At 54.9% G+C, this 14,167-nt stretch overlaps 1 protein-coding gene across 1 annotated transcript; it reads left to right on the top strand.

Moving 5' to 3' along the window:
- Positions 1 to 343: 343 nt before the first annotated feature.
- On the top strand, positions 344 to 1,242 carry HRG_07084 (uncharacterized protein; the record flags this gene model as incomplete). Its single annotated transcript, XM_044865555.1, has 2 exons — positions 344 to 1,026; positions 1,092 to 1,242. 2 exons carry the CDS (start codon positions 344 to 346, stop codon positions 1,240 to 1,242), a joined length of 834 nt encoding a protein of 277 aa, XP_044719517.1.
- Between the last annotated feature and the right edge of the window lie 12,925 nt (positions 1,243 to 14,167).

Genomic DNA, 14,167 nt, shown 5'->3' with positions numbered 1-14,167 from the left:
AAGCTCCTTACTCAGGAGGTCCCCAGAAGGCCCTAAGACCTCTTGTACAAATAGCCCCTTCAGACTGCCCCTTTAGAGAGAGAACATGCATCTTGAACCTAGCTGTGTGACCCCCTTATTCCGATGTGTATTGACATAACATTTCACCGACAGTTATGAGCCCGGTTGCATGACTAGGGCATCTTTCACTCGGCAACAACCCATTTGAGGCTATCACGAGCCCCAACGCGGCCAATAACCCCTCTCCTGTGGTGTTGACGTGAGGACCTAGTCAATTAGGTCATACAGGCATTCGTTGCATCCCTTCTTTGAAGAAAAGGAGGTCATCACTAACTCCAGCAAAATGACCCTCCCGGCGCAAGGCAAGGAGGTGTACATCACCAAGCTCAAGGAGAGCTTGGACTGGACCCCCTGGATCAGGGGAATCAAGTCTCTTGCGGTCACGCATGAGGTCTGGGATTACGTTGATCCCGATGGAACCTCGGTGTTGAAGGAACCCGCAGACCTTAGCTGGAGCGACGCTGTTGAGTCCATTGGGCCAAAGCCCCTGAGAGCAGCCTTCGAGAATGAGGCCAGGTTCAGGGAGGCCAAGGAAGATTACGTCGAAAGTCTCCAGGAAGCTAGGGAGGAATTCCGCCACCAGGAAAAAGTCAACTTGAAGCAATACGATCGGTACAAGGCTAGGAATAAAGCCCTACAGCAGATTCAGGAAGCTATCAAGAACTCAATCAGTGAGGGACTCCAAGGGGAGACCCTCCTACAGCTGACAGCTCGAGACAAGATTCGAGAGCTTCGTCAGAAGGTTCTCCCCTCTATTGAGGAAGAGAAGACCCTCATCGATGACCGCTATCAGCAGGTTATCAATAAGAAAGGGGTCCGCGACTGGAAGGTTTGGGCCGACCAGCTGGACCAAGTTATCCTTGATTCAAGGGATCTGAAGGTCTCCACGATCAACGATACGAAAGTTAGGCAGGACTTCCTCAAGGCCCTCGAGGATTGGGATGTCACATGGGCCTCGAACGTACGGTCTGATGACTTGTTGCTTCAACGCCTAAATGCCCCTGAAACGCCGCTCCGAACAGTCATTGCAGACTTCAAAAGGGAGGTTGGGATCAGGAAAAAGGGGAAGCCAACAAAGACCGTCAATCAAGCAGGCCAAACGCCTACAACAACAACAACAGGGGCCGGGACCACCCGGAAAAAGTGTCCAGCCTGTGGAAGCCACGTCGTCAAGAAAGATGACTGGTGGATCAATTGCTGGACCTTCAGGGTGATGTTCAACAAGGACCCCCCTGAGGGCTGGAATCCAACCCAAGATCAGAAGGCTCGTATCACTAAGCGCTTCAAAGAGAATCCTCACGAGAAGGAAAAGGCTCTGGCATGGAAGCCACAGATAAAATCAACGGCACGCTCTATTACGAGCCTACGGGCCGTCAGCTTACGCAACTGGAAGATTTCGAGGACCAATACGTCATCGCGAGTCTTGGAAAGGATCGCAATAGTGTTTTCCTTACAAGCCGGAAACCAAGGCCCCGAATGGAGGGCCCGGGTGACTTGTGGCATCGACGCCTTGGGCACCCTGGTCCAGGGGCCCTTGAGAAGCTCTCGAGTCAATGCCTTGGCACAAGATTGAATGGACCATCTGGATGCGAGTGCGAAGTCTGTGCCACAGGCAAGGCACGCAGGGAAGTCTCGCGAGCAGAGCCCACTTTCCGGCCACAAGGGGCAGGGGTCCAATTCAGCTTTGACCTGCACCCAGGGCCAGTTCCTGGCTATAGCGGCTTCAAGCACTTTGCCCTCTTTACCTGCATGACAACAGGCATGCGCTTCTATTACCTGGTCACGGATAAAACAGGGGTCCGAGGAGCCCTCAAGAAATTGATCAGGATGATGAAGGCACGCTATGGGATAGAGATGATCATCCTAGTTAGCGACGGGGAGAAGGCCCTGATGACGAAAGCCCTGATAGAATACGTGGAGGAGCTGGGGGCACAGGTCTTTGTGTCAGCCCCATCAACGCCCACACAGAACGGTCATGCCGAAAGGTCAGGGGCTGTGGTAAAAGAAAAAGGAAGGGTTATGATGCTTGATGCAAACCTTCCTGAGAAGCTTTGGCCAGAGACCTACAAAACAGCCATTTATCTGCTAAACAGAACCCCTTTTGAGGGCAAGGATACCTCGTGGCGAAGTCCTTTCGAGCGTTGGTGGGCCTATATGAAGGAACATAATCCCCTTTACGCACACATCAAGGAAATCCGCCCCGATATCTCACACCTTCGAGTCTTCGGCTGTGTGGCCTATCCTATGACGATAGAGGCACTGGAACATGTGAAGTCCCACAAAAGCCAGTCGGCCATGCAACAGAGGGCACATATCGGCTATCTTGTGGGCTACAAATCCAGCCAACAGTACATCGTATGGATTCCTTCGATCGGGCAAACGAAGCTGCTAGTCTCAGCGAACGTTCGCTTTGACGAGTCAGCAATGTATGACCCGGCAAGGGAAGAAGCTGCTGAAGCCGCCTGTGTGTACACATACGATGTGTTGCGCCAAATGGCCGCTGTGGACATCCCTGACGATGAGGACCCTGACGAATCCGACCTATACGGGCACTCGGATGAAGAGGAATGCCATGAGTTAAAGCCAGCCACGCCAGGACCATCCGCAGAACCCTCCGCAACGACCAGGCAGAGCAAAGAGGTCAGGTTTACACAAGAACCCTATGTCTCACCTCCCCACACGGAAGGGAGCGCCGCGGTATCATCCCCGCCACCACAGGGTGTAAGCCCTAATGCCCACTTGCAGCCAGTCCCGTACCACAGTTGGGATAACAGGCAACCGAATTCACCCACTTCAAGCTCTTCACCTAGGCAGTCCGACGAGGAGCCCGTTATCACACTGGGAACGCCTCTTCCCGACGAGTTGAATGAACCCCTCGCCGACCTGGGGGGTGACCGGGTTACAGAGCTATCGGAGTCGGAGCCAGAGGGTGAGCCCGTCGGGGGTGGTCATAGATCCACAACACAAGATGCGGAGTCAGCCTTGGAACCCGAGCCAGAGCCCGAGCCACGGAGAGCTCGGAAGGCTAGGGACACGTCTCAGGGGGTGGACTCAAGCAATATGCTCACAGGAAAAAGAGAGCGCCGCTCGAAGAAGCCATTCATCAACAATGTCATTGCCAATGCCTCAAAGCACAGGCTCCACATAGAGGATATGCCACCAGTACCAAATTCCTACAAGGAAGCGATGGCCTCGGTATATGCCCGTGAGTGGAGGGAAGGAATGACTATGGAAATCAGGGATCAAGAGAAGCTCTGCACATGGGTCAAATTCCTCAAGAAAGATGTGGCAGACCAGTTCCTTATCCCTATGCGTTGGGTCTTTGCCTACAAGCTTGATCCACAAGGATATGTGATACGCTTCAAAGCCCGGCTTGTGGTCCGTGGGGATCAGCAGCCAGAAGACGATGAAGACACATACGCCGCAACGCTCCGGGCACGAACCTTCCGCCTTATGATGGCCCTCTGCTGCCTTGAGGACCTTGAGACCGAGCAATACGATGTGAAAACCGCATTCCTTTACAATAGGCTTCGACAAGCAGTCTTTTGCCAGCTCCCACCAGGCTTCAATGAGCCCGGGCTATGCCTAAAGCTTCTCAAAGGCATCTACGGGCTACGAATAGCTCCGAAACTATGGTATGAAGAGCTCACGGGATTCTTCAAGAGCCTTGGAGCACAACAGCTCGTGGAAGACGCCTGTGTTATGGTGTATAAAGGGATTATAATCTTCTTCTTCGTGGATGACATCGTCATGATGTATCCCTCTAGTCACAAGGCTAGCTGGGAGCACGTTCACAATGCCCTGATGAAGAAATACACCATTAACCACATGGGTGAATTACGCTGGTTTCTAGGGATTGAAGTTATTAGGGATAGGGCTCAGAGGAAGCTATGGCTCTCACAGGCTTCCTACATCTCGAAGATGGCTCAGAAATTCCACATCAACGATGACAATAACGTCGTAGGGATACCGGTCGTTCCCGTAACAACAGACGAATTGAGGCCCTACGAAAAGAAGGCTACCAGGGAAGAAGTACACAAATTCCTATCGATCGTCGGCTCAATCCTACACCCGGCTATACACACACGACCTGACGTGGCTTTCCCAGTCGGGAAGCTGGCCCAATTTGGCTACAACCCTGGACCAAGGCATCAACGTGAAGCTCGGAGGTGCCTCGCATACCTCTATCACACGAGGAATCGATGTCTCTGCTTTACTGCTTCCGAATCCACTCGCCGATTCGTCTGTGCCTCGGATTCTTCCTTTGCTGACGACCCAGAAACGAGGAAGTCATCACAGGGCTATGTGTTCCTGTTCCTCGGGGCCCCCGTTGACTGGAAGGCCACGAAGCAAGCTACAGTCACCACATCGTCCACGGAAGCAGAGCTCCTAGCCCTGACAAGTACGGCTAAGGAACAAATGCAATTTGGTCGCCTTATTAACGAGCTAGGCATCCAAGTGGAAGGGACCGACGAGCTATGGTGTGACAACCTCCAGACCATCAGGCTCCTCACGGAATTGAGTGCTAGGCTCAAAACAAGCCTCAAGCACGTTGACATCCACAGGCACTGGCTCCGTCAAGCGGTCCAGGAAGAAAGGCTCCGTGTCAAGTGGATCAAGTCAAGCGAGAACCCAGCTGACGGAATGACGAAGGCCCTACCCCGACAGAAACACGATGCCTTCATCCGCCAACTCGGAATGCAAGAGCGACCGACTCCCTTAGGGGGTGACATAGGGGCACTCTTGCCGGGGGATGACTAGGTGTGCAGAAGGCCTAGGAATTCCACAACACTGAAGGATATGATCTCACGAGTCATCATTACTTTATGGTCTCAACACCATACAAATAGCGTTATCACGGCTTTCCAACATAACGAATAGCCTCACTTGTTTATCTGCCGCTAGTTGTCTTCTTCTGTTTTGCACCAGGCCGTCAGAGCCTGCTACAAAAGGGGGTGTGTCGGCGGACCAGGGCTGCCACGTTGGGGAGGGACCTGGAGAAGGGATCCCTGGCCTATGTAGCAGGAACGCATGAAGACTTCCTGAGTAAGGAAGGCTACCCCTTTATGCGTGGACACAGCCAGTAAAGCTCCTTACTCAGGAGGTCCCCAGAAGGCCCTAAGACCTCTTGTACAAATAGCCCCTTCAGACTGCCCCTTTAGAGAGAGAACATGCATCTTGAACCTAGCTGTGTGACCCCCTTATTCCGATGTGTATTGACATAACATTTCACCGACAGTAATGTTATCTAGAAAGTTCGATGACATCGCTTATCGGTGGTGCCCGCAATTGCGTCGTAATTCACTTAGGCCACGTGACCACTTATCGCCCGCAAAACGCCGCCCGTGAAATCGTGTGCAGGACGCCTGATAAGTGCATTTGATAAGTTCCCACCCAACTTATCGGGTTTCCGGCCAACACCAGCCCAGACATTCGCCCGTAGGAACGTTGCCCGATCGACCGAGATGGCCGCGGACGACTCGTACACGGCAGCTGACGAGCGCGCCCGTGCCGCCCGGAGGGCGGGCATCCAGGCGAAGAAGGACGAACAGCCGGCGAACACGGCGCGGAGTTACGCGGCGAAGCAGCGGGAGTGGAAGGCGCGTCCCCCGGCCGGTCCTCCACTTCGATCCCTGTCACGTACGGCCCCCCTAGGCGGCTAACAGACAAATACGTATAGGCCTGGTGCCATACGCCTCGGGCTGATACGTATAGGCCTGGTGCCATGCGCCTCGGGCTGCAGAAGACGGCGAGCTCTATAGCTGGCCCGACGGCGAGCTCGTAACGCCGGACAAGCTGGCGGCGTGGCTCAAAGAGGATATCCTGTTACGACGCGTTGTGCCGCCGCAGAAGAAGAAGCCGCGCGCGCGGGGTAAGGTTAGGGGCAACGGCAACGGCGAGGCCGTACAGGTACGGCAACAGCGCGAACAGGAGCAGCTCGAGGCCACGGCCATGGCAGAGGCCGAAAGCCTGGCCGAAGCTTTGGAGGTCCCCCTGGCCGAGGCCGCCGAGCTGCTCGCTGACGACCGCGAGGGCTACGTGCCATCCACAGGCCTCGCGACGGCTGCAGTAGACCTTACCGAAGGGTATTTGCTTACGAGGGGCACTATCGACGCCTATATCGCGGCCGTTGTCGAGCTATGGAGGCTCCGGGTGGCTCACGGCAACGCGAATACGGAGAATCCCCGGGGCGCCGCCGTACGAGGATTCCTTGAGCAACGGCAGCGGGGGAAGCACGACCGCGCCTCCTTTAAAGACCGCGGGAAGCGACGGGATCCAGGCCAGCTACCTCCCCGATGAATGGCTTCGGATCCAGGATCTCCTTCTCACTGGCGCCGCGTATACGCCGCAAAACCTCCGTACGCGAGTCGACCTCCTCTTCGGCCACTACTACCTCTTACGGGGAGAACCGCCGCAAGATGGAGCTTGCAGACCTATCCCTACTCGACTATCCGCCTTCGGAGGCCCGACCCCTGTAGTTGCCTGGTAAGCCTTTTACGGGACGGCAAGCTAAATAAGACGGCGAGGAAGGAGTTTATGGGCGCGCTCCGGCACAAGGACCCTTATTCTGTACGCAAGGGCCCTAGCACAGCTCTTCTTTGGCGCTGGCACGTCGCCGGCGAACCGCCCCGTCCTTCCGGCGCCGTCAGGACTGGTATCGGATCAAGGTCCTCGTCGGGCGGGACCGCGAGCAGGAGCTCGTACCCGACGCAGCTACAAGAGACCTGGCGTATCTTCGGCGCTGCCGGCCTTATCGCGTCGAAGAAGACGCACCTCCCGCGCAGGGTGGGCGCCCAGGACGCGGAGACCCATGGCACGTCGCTCGCCCAGATCTCGCAGGCCGGCCGCTGGAACCAGAGCGTGCTCTGCCAGGCATATCTTACGCACCTACCGCGGCAGTTCATGCGTATCGTCGCCGGCTTCTCGGCTTCCCGGGGACTACTTCCTCGCGCGTGCGGCTCACGAACCCCGTACGTCTTACAACGGACTATTCCTCACTTGGCTTTGAAGGACGGATCGAGGACCATCCAGAATTCACCGTGCTCACGGACACTGCAACACAAGTTCGTGGCGTTTTAACTACCGAGGGTTATCTCGGTCACGTTTTTGCCTTAGCCCTGATGCTCTCACACGTCTGAAGAGAGATGTTTCGCGTTGCAGTAACCTCGCAGAAATACGAAATTATTCAACAAATGACGTCCTCACCGCTTTAGCTTGGAAAACAGTAATGGACGCAAGGTACTCGGAGACAAGCCTTCGAGACAGCGACATCTCAGTCCTTAATTTCTGCGTTGGCGGACGCACCAGATTGAACCCTACTGTTCGCGCAGATACACTGGGATGTTTTATGACTTTCGGCCAGGTTGAACTACCAGTTCGACAAATAACTACTTCAGAGAGCCTCGCAGCCACTACGGTATTACAAACGGTTGGTAAGTTCTTGTATTCGTCTTCCCACAACCTCTTCACTCTTGTAAAAATCGTCCCATGCCATGCCTTTGGGCAAATTTTCTGTATATGAGTCCTTCCTCGGACATTGACCACCCTGCTTCCACCAGCTTCGCAGCGAAATTGGTAGTTTCTGAGCGGAGCGGGGGTTACATAATACAGCAGTCCGAGTTGCACAGAGTTAGCTTCAGCAACCGATATGTTATTCAGGCATTCTCTCTATTTTTGTATCTATCGGAAAGAGTGGCCTTTCAGGACTAGGAGAATGGGCATTGGGCAAGCGCCAGGGTGCCGCCGACTTCCTTGCCTGACCATGTTGACCTCGGCACAACTTTATCCAGCGTATGTGTAAGAGGCTGGCCCGGAGTTTACTCAACAAGCAGGTGCCTATGTGTTGTCTATCTAGAGCTGAGGAGGAAAGGAAGCTGAACTTGAGGCGTAGCCTCGAGTGCGAGCTTATATTACCCTTCACAGAATGTTCTCGCAGCTTCCGGGTCCGCGGAGCGGGGCCGGTGCTGCCACCCGAGCACGACCCACCGGACCCGGTACAACCGGGTCCACCAAGCCGGGCACAGCCCGTGACAGTATGATCATATATGATCATACGCCTGGGGCTGTATGGTATATGTATATGGGCAATATATGATTTATATATGATTTAACTAAATCATACGCGTATGATTAGAAAGCCTGAGGCCTACTTGAAGGTCAGTTTCTCCAAGTGTTCAGCGTCCTACCTTCAGCGACTGAAGCGCGGTCTGCCAAGTTTAAGGCTGTTGTGCCGGTGCCGGTCAACGAAGCACATCACGAACTTCTCCTTCCAGGGGTCTAGCCACGTATTGATAGCGTAATCCACGGCGGCCTGCGGATGGCCGGCTGCTTCGAACGCGGGGACCAGTGTGTTATAGATAGCCTCATTAGGGGTGTTAACGATGCCTGCCCACTCTTTGAGGAAGGCTGTGAACGTAGGGGCTCGGATTGTGCGATCTCCTTCCTTTATTGCAGCAGGAAGTGCTTTTGCACTTGGTAAGAACGTTTTTGTTGATATGCCAGCGGCAGAGCAGGTGAACTACGTGGTTCTTTCCCCTTTCTCTCCTTGTAGACAATCACTTTGTCCAAGCCGCACTCGACCTCGTTCGTGCCTTGTACCGTCACATCGTGCAGCGCCCCCGGCTTGACAAGAAATTCAAGAATCATGAAGTGAAAAGTATCAGGGTTTTTGCATCTACGAGCGCGAGACTCAGGAAGTCGCATGCGCTATTGATGATCAGATTATCCCTAGGTCTGTGAAGACGTTAATTATTCTATTTACCCTTAGCCGTGTCCTGCGCGTACCATTATGTCGTAGATAACTAAATAGGCCATTAATTGCATGCGTAGCGACTAATGTGACGGTTCCAAACTTGTATGAGGATTAATGATACTAAGACGTAATAAGTTATTCCTAGCATTCCAACTTCGTCTAGAGTTTTAGGCGATAACAGTGTACCACCTGCTAATTTGTATTCTGCACCTTCGCTATTAATGCGGGACGTTATTCCTAGCATTCCAAATTTAGTCTAGAGTTTTAGACGATAACAGTCTACTATCTATTCGTGTCACATTGACCATTGCACCACGCAGGCAAAAGTGGAATGCACACTCCAGCAGTTGACGCTGCAAATGGCGCACATAGCCTGTGTTTGACAATTCGCATTCCGCACCTTCGCTATTAATGCGGAACGCGGCACTAACATCATCTACTAGGGGGGCCTAAAAGTCGGCCGCCGACCCTGTTCCACAGGGACGGGGGGTGCGTTGATTGAGGACAAACGCGTTGATTGGGGAAAGGCAGGTACTTCTTAGCCCCGCAAATTTATTAGCTAAACAAAGTATTACATTTAATCGGTTAAACGCATAACTAATCCCGCCAGTACGATGTATGCAACAAGTCGGGGATTCTATATACCATCGTGACCTGAAACTGATGAAGATACTATTATTCTAGCTCTGCCTTGATGACTTCAAATTTATGCCCGGTACCCTCAATGAAGCTGTCACCTATTATTTATACCCCATCAGCCTCAAGGGTCAGTACCTGCAATGTGGCACGCTCTATGGCCTCCAAGGTCACCAAGTCAGCCGCCTCTTGTATGACATCGCGATCTTAGGTTCTCGGCCAAGTGATGTGTTGCTATACGAAAATGCGTGTTGGTGTTGATGGAATTTGAAATTAGCGCGGTTATGTAAGAAAACAGTAGTACTTACATTTATGTAGTAGGATCATCATTCTATGTAATTTTTTTTTCCTTCCCGATCAACGCGTTTGTCCTTAATCAACGCACCCCGTCCCTGTAGAACAGGGTCGGCGGCCGACTTTTAGGCCCACCAGGCTTGTAGCTTATATGCTGATAAGGCCGGGCAATTTTCTTCCTAAACCTATCCTAGCATCGCGTACGTACCTGGGTTTGATCGCGCTAGCTCCCCGTAAGACGTCCTCAGCTACATTTATGCCCCATACGGTTGCGACCCACACCTTGTATATATACGTTTCTGCCGACATAGTCTGTTTTAAGCAGAAGACTCTAGCGGAATGTAGTAGAACGCTGCTAGCATCTAAGCATCTGCTTCATATCCATCCTTTATACCTCGATTAATAAAGTAAGGAAGTGTGAGACAATACTATATAGGCAAACCATTTACCTATAAAAGCTGCAGAGCATCTTCGGACTTAAGGACGAATAGCAGCTCCTCTCTATCACTTATCGAGCATTGATCGATTCCTCTTGTCCACCGCTGTGGCCCAAGTAGCAGGGCCACTATCAGCTAGTCAAGGCGTCCGGCTAGTCAAAATCACCACCACTGGTGGGGCAGCACACGTAGCCGACCCGGTCAACGTGTGGCCCCTACCAAGCCAAAGGCAAGGCCCCCGCCCGCCGCCATAAGTAGCAGCTCGGGAAAGCATTGCCTGCGGTCACATCCGCACCGTGCCCGACACCGCCAGTGCTGGCCGAGCCTCGCGTCACAAGCAGTGCGACCGGCTCTCGTCAGATTACGAGGTTATCTACTGGTCAGCCGCACCAGACACGAGGACAGCTGGCAGTCCGGGTAAAGGTGGCAAGCCGACGTCCGGACCCAGCCTACAACCGCCTCGACATGGCGCCCACCACTCCCCCCTCTCGCCGGCCACCGTTTGTGCCAAACTCCCGATCGTTGGCCCGCCTCCTTTTATGGGCGTTGGTGGCCGGTGTGACTACAGCGCTACTGTTTCCACGCGTACCGACCGTGGACATTACGGCGTCGGAGCAGCAGTGTGTGCCGCTGGGCCGCCCGCTGGTCACGGTCGCCTGTTGGCTCGGTGGACCGGCCGGCACCCGAGTTACTTCGTAATGTGCACAAGGCCCGACCGTGGCGGGGTTGGCGGCGATGTGCACGGAAGGCTGATTGTATCGGACGGAATGTTCTTCGGCTGTACGCCCGTTAGCGTGTCAGCTCCCGGCCGCGGGTACACAGTGCATCCCGTTGCCCCAATGTGAAAAACCCGCTCCTATGGGTAAACCCAGCCAGGGAAGGATCAACGCCTGTGAAGCGCCAGAAAAGACCCCGGCGCGAAAGGACCGAAGGCCGGTCGGGTCGATCCGAAGGCAGCCCGAGCTCTCGCGACGGCGCCGTATGGGACTAGAGACCCGGACGGAACCGCCGAGCCACAAACGGCGGTCGTCTTTGGGAAGCCACCTCCCGCCCGACCCCCGGCCCAGGCATGGCGAGTGCTGTCGTACTGCGACAGCCACGGTCTGCCATCCTTAGTGGCGTTGTGTAACATGGTCGGAGTGAACGAACTGTTGCACTTCTGCAGCGATCACGAGCGCGGTTGGTGGTACGACCTGTTCGGTAACCAGATGGCTGACGATACGGCTGGCTGTTACTGCCACGTGGTGGGTTTCAGGGTGCCCCCGACCCGTTACTGGCCGCACGCATCCGGAAGGCGGCGGCCCATACGGCAAACGGGGCTACATTTCGATTACTCACCACACCCCGCCGAATACTCCGGGTTAGCGTTCAATGTCGACAAGTCAAATCCGTGGGCTTACGTCTCAGATGTGGACCATACTCACTCCGGAATGGTGTGCAGGGATGGAAGTACGCCCCGTTTCACCTTGAACAGCAGCACGCCGGCCACTTTCAGACGACCCCTACCCGCTGAGCCGGACTAGGCAGTTAGCCCGTCCCACGGCGGACCGTCAGGCCTACGTACCGGCGATGGTCCGCCACCGGCCGGCTTGGGTGCATTGAAGGATGTTCCAGACTGGCGGGTGGAGCGTAGGCTCCGGTTGGCGTGCGGGTGTTGTAGTTGCACTGCGGTCAGCGGCCGGTTGGCGTGAGACGTTCCTCATGCAGCCGCGCGCGTCTACACCGTTGTGTTGGGGTGGTCGTACTAATACTAGTGCCGACCTGTCCTGTGGTGCCGTTTTGGCAAGGCCCATCCTTTGGGGCCCGAATCGACGGATGTCACAGTAGTACTTTCTCAGGTCCATGTCGCCCGTTGGCCCCTTGATCCAGAGCTACCATAAGGGCTCATTGGGAGTATTATTCGGCGTGTGTGGAGTCGGTTTAGGGAGGCTGTGATTGACGTAGTGACGGCTCGAAGGAGCCCAGTGGCCAGGCATCAAGAAGCCGCCTGGCATTCAAACCCTCGTGGCGTATTGGTCATACGCTTTGGAGGCCGCCCTCGTGGCGGAGTCGGTTCGAATCCGACCGGGACACGACCTTTGGGGAGGTCGAGACCGGCAGACTAGCCCATCCTGCCTTACAGTTAGGTTGTACCAAATGGGAATACAGCCTCTAGGGACCTGGGTCATCCCTAGCGGGGCGCTCCCGTCATTTACCGCCGCCTTGAAGCACCCGTGTGGGCGACATCACACGCATGCGGACGACCTCGCCCGACGGTCGAAAAATCCTCGGGCCGCCTGCGCAGCGCGTTACCACGCAACCAACACCTCAACAACGCCGCAAAACTCTCAACGTCACCGTCCAACCCCTACGATATCCACCAACCACGATAGGCGACAAGATGCTCAACGTTGAAAGACATATGCGCAGACAGGATAGAATAAGGGGGGTTTTCATCCCGGGCTTCGGCTATAGGGTTTTTCCTGTATTGGTAACGAATAGAGGCTATCCGGGTCAGTTCATTGAAGTCCAAGTAATACTTTGCCATTGTAACGGTCTCAACTGAGTGTGTTGACAACTAGTTGAGCGACTGCGACGAGTATCCTAAAGCTAAGGAGAAAGAAAAGAAGAGGAAAGGAAAGGAAAGCTCTCGAAGATTGGTACGAGCTTATAAGCGGAGCTCCGGTGGGTCTTGTCGAGAGCGGAGCCGAGACCCTCACGGGCTCAGCCTGTTACAGCCATGAAATTTGCATCGATTGTAGTCTGTCCCCCCATACAGCGGCATCGGGCATTGGGGCGTGAACGATTCTAGCTGTAATCCGATGGTATCCGAGGGCTTGCTGAGCACCGCTGATCTGGTCGGGTGGGGCGAGTCCAGAATCAGCGACCAGGCGAGCCAATCGTATCCGCGGATATCCATCCCTGCCGTTACGGCAGGGGCCGTGGATATACAGATATCGTCGCCCCCCTGCTGATTGTGTAGCCGATTCCATGGAGGAGCCGCTATCCACGTTCGCTACGACGCCCTGTCCACGGGCGTTTAACGACCCACCGGCACGGCGGTGTGTATCATGGTCGCTGGATATAGTCTCTCTTGTAGCCCGCGCGCCGCCCCACTCCGATCCGGACTGGTGGTGGGGCTCGAGGCGCGGGCCAATTAGGATGCTGGCGGCGTCCCCTTTGGGAAGTCGGCGGCACGGATTCAAAATTTGGGCAACTTCTCCAGGCACGCGGCTGCGATGGATTCCCACCAGTGGCAAGCCGCGAATAAATTTCAGGGATACTCGAGTACGAGAGTACGATGAGTAGCAAACCCACTTGAAACAATACAGCCCATGTGTCTTCATGCTCTACCCGAAGGTAAGGACATAGTTGTTTCCGGTAGATCGCACTTGGCGGGGCTACCCTAGAGCGCGCCTGAAAATCCCGCTGACGGGCACCATCGAGCGATGCGTTGGCTCGGCGTTTGGCTCGACAGCTCTCTCTTCAAGACACACGTCGAGAAATGGACGGCCAAGGCGCAAGCTGTTGCCTTTCATCTTAGGAGACTGACGAACACGAAACATGGCCCTCTGCCGAGTGCTATGCGACGAGCCGTCTGCGCTTGCGTCATCCCCGTGCTACTGTACGCGGCGGAGGCCTGGTACCCTGGTCCGAAAAGCCCGCGCTGGACGAAGCCTTCCAAGGAGGGCCGTCGGGGATTGGCAACCTCGTCAAGAAGATGAGCAAGGCACTCTACACGTCTCTTCGGGCTATTCTGCCAGTGTGGAGGACGACACCGACGAACGTGCTGCACAGGAGGCGGGAATACCGCCCGTTCCTCTACTCCTCGAAGGGCGTCGGACGGCCTTTGCTGCGCGCCTTAAAGCTCTCGACGAAGCTCACCCGCTCGTCCAGCGCACGTCGCGACCAAAAGCTCCCGTCGTGACCGTGAACAAACTTATCAAGTTGAAGTACCAGAAACAGCCACAGCCCTTCCGTACCAGACTGCGGCGAGCCGACGAAATGC

The sequence above is a fragment of the Hirsutella rhossiliensis genome (genome assembly GCF_020360975.1).
Source record: "Hirsutella rhossiliensis strain HR02 chromosome Unknown scaffold00007, whole genome shotgun sequence".
In the NCBI taxonomy this organism is placed as follows: Eukaryota; Fungi; Ascomycota; class Sordariomycetes; order Hypocreales; family Ophiocordycipitaceae; genus Hirsutella; species Hirsutella rhossiliensis.
This window is presented reverse-complemented; position numbering and strand designations above follow the sequence as displayed.